This window comes from Trichechus manatus, unplaced genomic scaffold, assembly GCF_000243295.1.
Source record: "Trichechus manatus latirostris isolate Lorelei unplaced genomic scaffold, TriManLat1.0 scaffold00001, whole genome shotgun sequence".
Taxonomy (NCBI): Eukaryota; Metazoa; Chordata; class Mammalia; order Sirenia; family Trichechidae; genus Trichechus; species Trichechus manatus.
In genome coordinates, this window is record NW_004443937.1 from 29,796,480 (window position 1) to 29,805,279 (window position 8,800).

Here is an 8,800-nt window from a genome sequence, read left to right on the forward strand (position 1 = left end):
CATTCTACAGCTCATCTGGTCTCTGTCATTAGTGTTCAGTGCATCACATCTGTTCTTGAGATGGTCTCCAAATTCAGGTGGAATATACTCAGAGTCATATTTTGGTTCCTGTGGACTTGTTTTAATTTTCTTGAGCTTCAGCTTGAACACACATATGAGCAAATGATAGTCTGTTCTGCAGTCGGCCTGTGGCCTTGTTCTGACTGATGATATTGAGCTTTTCCATCATATCTTTCCACAGATATAGTCAGTTTGTCCTGTGTTTTTCATCCAGCGAGGTCCACGTTTATAGTTGCCATTTATGATGTTAAGAAAAGCTATTTGCAGTAAGTCATTAGTCTTACAAAATTCTGTCATACGATGTTTGGCATTGTTTCTATCACCAAGGCCATATTTTCCAACTACAAATACTTCTTCTTTGTTTCCAGCTTATGCATTCCAATCGCCAGTAATTATCACTGCATCTTGATTGCATGTGTGATCAATTTCAGACTGCAGAAGTTAGTAAAAATCTTTAGTTTCCTCATCTTTGGCATTAGAGGTTGGTGTGTAAATTTGAATAACAGTCATATTAACTAGTCTTCCTTGTAGGTGTATGGATATTATATCACTGACAGCATTGTACTTCAGGATGGATGTTGAGATGTTCTTTCTGACAATGAATGTGACACCATTCCTGTTCAATTTGTCATTCCTGGCATAGTAGAACATATGATTGTCTGATTCAGAATGGCCAATACCAGTCTGTTTCAGCTCACTAATGCCTAGGATATCAATATTTATGCATTCCATTTCATTTTTGAGGACTTGCAGTTTTCTTAGTATCATACTTTGTACATTGCACATTCCGATTATTGATGGATGTTTATGACTGTTTCTTCTCATTTTGAGTCGCACCACATCAGCAAATGGAGGTCCCAAAAGCTTGACTCATCCACGTCATTAAGGTCGACTCTAGTTTGAGGAGGTAGCTCTTCCCTAGTTGTGTTTTGAGTGCCTTCCATCCTGAAGGCTCATCTTCTAGCACTATATCAGACAATGTTATGCTCCTTCACAAGGTTTTCACTGGCCAGTTTTTTCCGAAGTAGATTACCAGGTCCTTCTTCCTAGTCTGGCTTAGTCTGGAAGCTCTGCTGAAACCTGTCTCCCATGAGTGACCCTGCTAGTATTTGAAATATTGATGCCATAACTTCTAGCTTTACAGAAACATACAAGCCACCAGAGTATGACAAACTGACAGACGCATGGTCTAATGCTTTCATTAGATAGTTATTACCTGTATGCTGACTACACTATAAGCAGTAGAAAGGGAGCACTGCCCATGTGAAATCTTAATATTTCCAGCCTTTCTCAGCCTATTCTGGTAGTGGACTAAGTGCTAAAGTCCTATAACATCCATTGTATATAATGAATTAACTTCAAATTCTTTTCTGTGTTTTGTGCTTCAGATGAGGAACCCCAGAAGGAAAGTATATAATAGAAAATAGAATATAATATAGAAAATACAAGAGAAATGTAAAATTAAAAGAATTTCTTATAGAGATTGAGAACCGTGAAAGAGCTGCACCTGAAAAAATATAGGAAGAGTGACTAACGGTTATTCACTGCTGTGTCCCCAGGCTCAGCATCAGCCTAGCACAGAGTAGGTGCTAATAAATATTTATTGAATTATTAGCATGAATGAATGAGTGATCAGTGATGGGTAAGTGAAGACTAAATATTTTTGTGAAAACTACTCACCTAAGCAATTAGTAAAACTATTTTTAAAAACTTGGCTCTGCAGTACATCTGTATGTAGAAGTATGTATGTATGTCTCCTCCTCGTGCCCATCTGTTTAGAGTCTTTTATTCAGATACTACACTCCTTTGATCACAATCCCTGTGCTTGAAGCCATATTTTAGCTAATGATGTAACACATAGTAATAATAATTGTTATTAATGGCAGCATCAGTTTATAGTTCTAGGCACTGTGCTGAGTATTTTCATGGATCGATCTTAAAACAGCCTGTGAAGGAAATGTGTTTATTATCCGAAGATGGTAGATAAGACATTGTGGCTTAGTGGAAGAGCCAAGATACAAAGCAGACAATCTGACATCAGTACGCACGTTCCTAACTGTTCTGCCACACTGCCTTCCTTTGCTGTGAAGATAGAGAAGAGACTAAGTTGACCATTCCCTGCACTTTACTGTTCTTAAGAATAACCATAAGAAGAAATAGCCAGGAATGTCTATTTCAGAGAAAAAGTGTAGAAAACATGTGCAGCATTTGTGCCTTTTCCCAATGAAAACGGTCTCCTAATTTAGCTTTTGACAACTGCTACTCTTCCTCCACTGAAGGCAATTTTAGTAGAAGGAAATTAGTCTTCAGTTTTGCTAGATCAGTTAATCATTGTCTTATTTTCCAAGATAATGAAATTAAACTGAAAGGTACAGTGTTCTAGCAACTTCTAGGAGAAAGAAAAACACTCTGCTCTCAGGGGAATAATTGGACAATGAATAAGGACATCTGCTTGACTCAAAACTGCTTTATTCCCTGCATCCAGCACTGTTGGTCTGGTATGTAATAGGTCCTCAGAAAATATCTCTAGGGGAGGTGTCTGGGTGAATGGTTGAATGGACAAAAAAGCTAATGGTGCCGTAGTGCTTAGGATATAGTTTGCACAGAGGTCAGTCTCCAAGCAGGCCAGTACTGTGTGTGGTGCACTGCCACAGAACACATACACTCAACCCGAACCTTGCTAACTCAGATGGCGTTTGGATTTTTTTCTTAAACTGTTTTATCTAAACCATCCATTTTGATTGGATTATTTGCTCAGATCCTCTTTTGCTTCCTAATTATAAAATATTGACTAGTTCATATATATTTCGTAACTTCAGTAGTTAAAGAGTATGTGTGAACTTTTGTCTCTTCATTTTTTTATTTCAAAAAGCTTAAATAACATGACCACAGAAAATGTGGAAAATATTTTTAAAAATCAACTATAATTTCACTTCTGTGATTCAAATACTAATATCACTTTTATGATCTTTCCATTGCATATGAAAGTACTTAAATACTTGAAATCATATATACAAAATTATCTTTATAATGTAAATTGCTTTTTATGAGAAGAGGGGTAGAAAAGATGTGCTGTAGATCTCTCTTGCTGTCCAGTGACACTACTTCCTTTCCATGCCGTAGGTGTTAGAAGCCAGAGGCCTGAAATTGTTCCAGAGAAATTCAGAATAGCTAATAAGAGGTGATGGAACAGCCTTTCTTTGGTATAAGAAGGCATCCCAGTGGTAGAAAAATCAAATGTCTGATATGTTTAAATGGATTGACAAATAATTAGACAAATTTGATGGCATTGTTTTATCATTAAACCATAAAGTATGGTAGTTCTCATCATGCAAAATTGTGAGAGTTTTTTCAGTACCGAACGGATAATTTTCATTCTCTCTCTTAATAGAAAAACATGAGTTTTTAACATTTCATAGAAAAATGTTTCTCCTTTCTTCTGCCTGCTAAAAACTGCACATCAAAATTTTAATTCTTAATTATGATAATCATATTAGCTTGTGCAATTAATGTTTTCTTCATACAATTTGATTTTCCATTTTTATTTTAGAAATCTTTTGCAATTTGTTTAACCTCCTCAGATCTTTTCCTATAAACAGACTGTACCTTATAAATAAAATAAATAGGTCTACATTTTGTATGTATACCTGGCTTTAAGTCTAGTTGAAGAAAAAAAGAATATATAGTTTTCCTTCTGTAGTCTGTGGAATAGTTTTGCTAGATGCAGTAGATGATAACCCTTGTTTTGGGATAGGATGGTCACAGACCATCTCTGAAACCCTGATGAGTTGTATGCATTCTCAGAAAAAAATCATAGGTGAACACATGGACATATAACTCATACAGTGTTGTAAGCCGTTTCAGGGGTCCACAAGCCCCTTCAGTCCACTGGACTCCAGGTTTAAAGCTGTTGTTCTAGCAAGTGAGAAGGGAGCTAACATTTATTGGATACAGATTATGTATCATATTTGAATCCAAGCGTTCTGTATCCAGAATTATTTCCATTGCCTCGTACTGACTACCAGTCAATCACTAATTGCCATCACTTCTTCCTTCTTGCCCAAATTATACCAGATCTTCTAAATGCTGTTTTCTTGAGTAGTAGTGTTAGAGTTTCTCGGGATGCTGGTAATATGTGGCCAGGTCTTTGTTATAACCCAACACCAATATTAGTTAAATTGAAAATGAGATAAAACGCAACTAAAATACACATCTCAGTGGGCTTAATATCTTTAGGAGGTGATTTTTATTTGTTTGACTTTTAATTACAAATCAACTTGGATGCTGAATAATTTCTCATACTAGTTAAAGTACTGCATGGCTGAGCCTTTTGCATAATTGTAGGATGGGGAGAAACAAATAAACATGACTTCTTATTAATGACCTATACAAAACTCGTCTTTAGTGAACTCAAGCAGTCTGTTTTAAACATGGTATTGAAGGGATCCTTTTTGCCATCACAGGTGAAACTGCTTGATGGCTGGTGTGGTGTCAGTCTTAAAATTTCTAGCCTTATCTATTTCCCCAAAGGTAAACACAATTAGGTGTTGCTGGATACAGGTATGTTCTTTCTGGACCAGTGTCTGGACCTCTGTTCCGAAAATCATGGCAGGGATGGGCTCCCAGGATTGTGTGTATATATAGAGAGAGAAATGAGTAATCTGAGGACATTTCGTGCTGAGTGTGATCTTTCTCTTTACTAGACATTTGGGCCTGGACCTGGTGCCTCGAAAGGATTTTGAAGTAGTGGATTCGGATCAGATTAGTGTCTCAGATCTCTATAAAATGGTAAGAAACCTAATTTGAGGTGGCTTGTTCTGTACATCTCATTTTTTCCTTTTTATTTTCCTTAATTATTTATGAAACAACATTGCAAAAACTGTTATTTGCCCTTGTCCCAATGTCTTTAAGGAGTCTTCCTTACTCTGACAGCACATAGCACATTTGCCTTTCAGATGATTGCTATGTAGTTCTACTGGGCTTACTATAATGTCTAGGGGTCACGTCTCTGTTGATTCTGCTGGTAAACAGAGCTCCTCCAGCCTATAGCAGTTACTAAAGTCGTGTCTCTTTCCTTCCCTCCTTAAGAAGAGAAGGTAGTCAAAACTAGAAAAAGCCAATTATTGATTAATGTAGTGACTGAACCTAGAATTCATGTACCAGTCTTTCTACAGAGATAGAGCCGATAGATCCTTAGCTGTCTGTTGGTTATTATAAAGATTGGTTGTTCGCTGACCAGGATTACATTTTATAGGCTAGATGAAAAATAATTGAAAGGAAGGTATAAAATTTTAAGTAAAACCAACGGTAGTATACTATGGTTACTGTTAAGCTTAGACCAAGGGACTAGGTAAAACCTCACTTGGGGGAGTATATATTTGAGTAATATATATTGCTGAGAATTCAAAAAGTTTTAGATTCTCTTTAAGAAAATGTAGTATTTTTAGGAAACACAGATGATACCGAGGATGTTGCTAGTGGAGGGCCTGAGAAGTTGCCTGAAAAATGTACAGATAGCTTGTCAGTTGCTTCTGTATATTGGCTTGTGTATACTTAGTAGTGTACACAGGCAAGTGTGTACAGTTGCTTTAACTACGCAGAACAATAGGCTTGACATATAGCGATTAATGATGAACAAGATTTTTTTCCCTTACCTCAAGAATCTTGCCATCTAAGGCAATGGTTCATAACCCTTTCTGGGTCATGGAGGCTCAGATGAAGCCCTCCCCGCCAAGGACAAAGCAACTATGATTTTGCATATAAAGTTTTACAGTCAATTTTAGGGAATTGATGGATAGTTCCTCCCCCTGGTTGCTCCTGAAGCCCATGCATGAACCCCATCTTTCGAATCTCTACTTTAATGAGGTAATAGACCACAAACAAATAATTGCCATATATGTAGTATATACCATAATTAAGGTATACACTGATCCTGTTAAAAGAAATGGAGTAGGAAAATCAGTGAAAGCTTCCAGAGGTAATAATACTTATGTGAGTCTTGAAAGATGAGCAGGGGCTCACCAGGTAGACAAATGAAAAGGAAAGACATTTCAAAATTGCACACAGCATAAGGCAGTGGTCGTGTAATATTTCCAGGAAACTATAACACATTTGGTGACTTTGGCACGTAGGTATTTGTTAGGAAGTGGGAGATGAGGCCAGAAGGAGACAAGAGCCAGATTGTGAAAAACTTTGTATGCCCAAAATTGGACTCTATCCAGTCGTCTGATAGAACCTTTGAAGTGATATGATCAAACATAGGTTTCACACGCTGACTCTGTCTATAGAGAATGTAAAATGCAGAAAAGATTGGAATCAGGGATAAAGGAGACCCATATTAGTGATTCAGGTGAGAAATAATGACGCTCTACCTAAGCAGCAATGGGAATGGACAAGAAATGCAATAAAGAAATGTAGATGTTTTAAAGTAAAATTGATGAACTGTGATGATCAATTAATTTTAGCAAGTGAAGGGGAAGGAATATTTGAGGCTAAACTCCTCAGAATGATGGCTTGGAGGATGCCTTTTTTTTTTTAAAGGGTTTTAGAGTTTATTGGGAGTGCAACAGAAAGACTTTGGAGTAATTTGAACAGGACTCATACAGTGTGTCTTACATTTTAAAAAGATCCCTTGAGCTGCTATGTAGAGAAGGACTGGAGTTGGGCAAGAATGGAAGCAGGGAGCAGTTGTGTAAGCAAGAGATTTTCATTTTTAGTAGCTTGGACTAGAGTTGGGAGAGTGCAAGTGGTAAGAAGTTGTTGGAGTCTAGATTTTTTGAAGTTAGAACCAGAGTTGTAGATAGACCAAACTGTATTTGTGCAAGAAAGGTCAGAAGAAATGACTCTGGTCCTATATTTTTTCCCTCTTCAACTGGGTAAAAGTAGAACGGGGAACATTGTATACAAAGCAGGTTTGGGAGTTGAGCAGTGGGGAATCTATATATAGTTCTGGTTTTTCTTTTTAAGTTTGAGGTACCTTTTAAATATCCAAATAGAGATACTGAAAAGTCTCGAGTTTGGAAGTAAAGTTCAGAGATAACAGTTTTAGAGTTATTAGAGTACGTAAACATAAAGCCATGGCACTGAATGAGATGACCTCACACTCCCACCCCTCAAACCTCACAAACCTCAGTACGTTGAAACTCAGTGATCAGCAGGCCCTGCTATCCCATAGAACACTTCCAGGAAGCTTTCTAGTATCTCACTTTTAAATAGGAGCGAACAGCCACGTATCGATAGACATTGGAGGAAACCTCCCACGTGAAGGTTAGAGACCAAAACAAACAACCTAGGAATAGAACTTGAAAGAATCCAGAAACTCAGCAGAAGAAAATGGTGATCGCTGTCTGTAGAAAAAAAAACAAGGCTACAACTAGGAAACAAAGTAAAACAGTCCAAGAAGAAAAAGGAATGTTAGAAAATTAAAAATGACATAACTGGAATAAACTTGGTATAAAGGTTAGAAGGTAAAATAGAGAAACTCTCCCTGAAAACAGAATGACAACAGCAAAGTTAACAATAGAGAAAAGTTCCAAAAATTAGAGGTTCAATCCAAGAGATCCAGTGGCTAGACGATGGAGTTTCAGAAGAGGGAACAGAGAAACAAAGCAAGAGAATTACTGAAGAAATCATATTAAGATCCTTCCCAGAACATGAGCATAAGTCCCCAAATTGAAAGGGCTCACCAAATATTTGGCAATTAATTGTGAAATTTCAGCTTACCAGAAATAAAGAGATGAGGCTAAAAGCTTTCAGAAAGATCATATACAAAGGGTTTGGTTTAAGAATAGCATTTGATTTCTTAATAGCAGCATTGAAAACTAGAAGACAATGGAGCATTACCTTCAAAATTCTGAGGGAAAATAAATTTTCATCCAAGAATTCTTCATATATTCAGCTACCTCATCAATCAAGTGGGAGAGTAGCCTAAAGAAAAATTAGTTACTCAAAGTCCTAAAAAATAAAATCTCTCTTAAACAAAATCCTTTTCAGGAAGCTACTGAAGAATAGATTGTTCCTTTAAAATACTACTACATGCCATCCAGGAACGGGATTCTGACACATGTGATAGGTGCAAAGAATTCTCAGGGTGACAGCAGAGGGAAGTCCCAGGATGATAGTTGTGCAATAGGCCTAAAGAATAAACAGTCTGAATTAAATCAGAAGGACAGAGGGCACCAGAAAAGGTATCTTCAGGAGAAAACAACAGACTTCATAGACTATTTGACAGTTTTCACCATGTGGAAAATACTATTAAAAAGTATTTTATAGAGCTGTTGGAGGACATAGAAAGAGACCTTATCATTTAAAGAAAAATAAAAGTATCTCCAGGAAAAGAGCAGAAAGTAAAGAAAGCCAGATTTGCTGGCCTGAAGGAGATTGGGGGGGCCCCGAGAGTTTGGCCCCCAGACACGCTTTTAGCTCAGTGGTGAAGTCACTTCCGAGTTCACTGTTTGGCCGAGGATTGGACAGCCCCATAACACAAAACGGGACTAATGAGGCACAGCAGTCCAGGGACAGGGGCTGGAGGGCAGAAAGGGACAGGAGGGCTGGTGATGGGGAACCCAAGGTTGAGTAAGGACAGTGTTGATGTGTAGTGAGGTTGTTAACCATTGTCATAGGGCAACATGTGTACTAACTGTTTGTTTAATGAGAAACTATTTTGTTCTGTAAACCTTCATCTAAAGTGAGAATAGCAGCACAACTGGAAGAGCATAATTGATGTCACTGAACTGTGCAT

The 8,800-nt window shown here is 37.5% G+C and overlaps 1 protein-coding gene across 1 annotated transcript in view; it reads left to right on the forward strand.

Moving 5' to 3' along the window:
- Positions 1–8,800, forward strand: part of DOCK3 (dedicator of cytokinesis 3) — a 450,742-nt gene that overhangs the window by 237,958 nt on the left and 203,984 nt on the right. Inside the window, exon 7 of the mRNA XM_004368733.1 lies at positions 4,764–4,848. Coding sequence (XP_004368790.1) covers positions 4,764–4,848 — 85 coding nt within the window. The remainder of the gene's footprint in view (positions 1–4,763; positions 4,849–8,800) is intronic.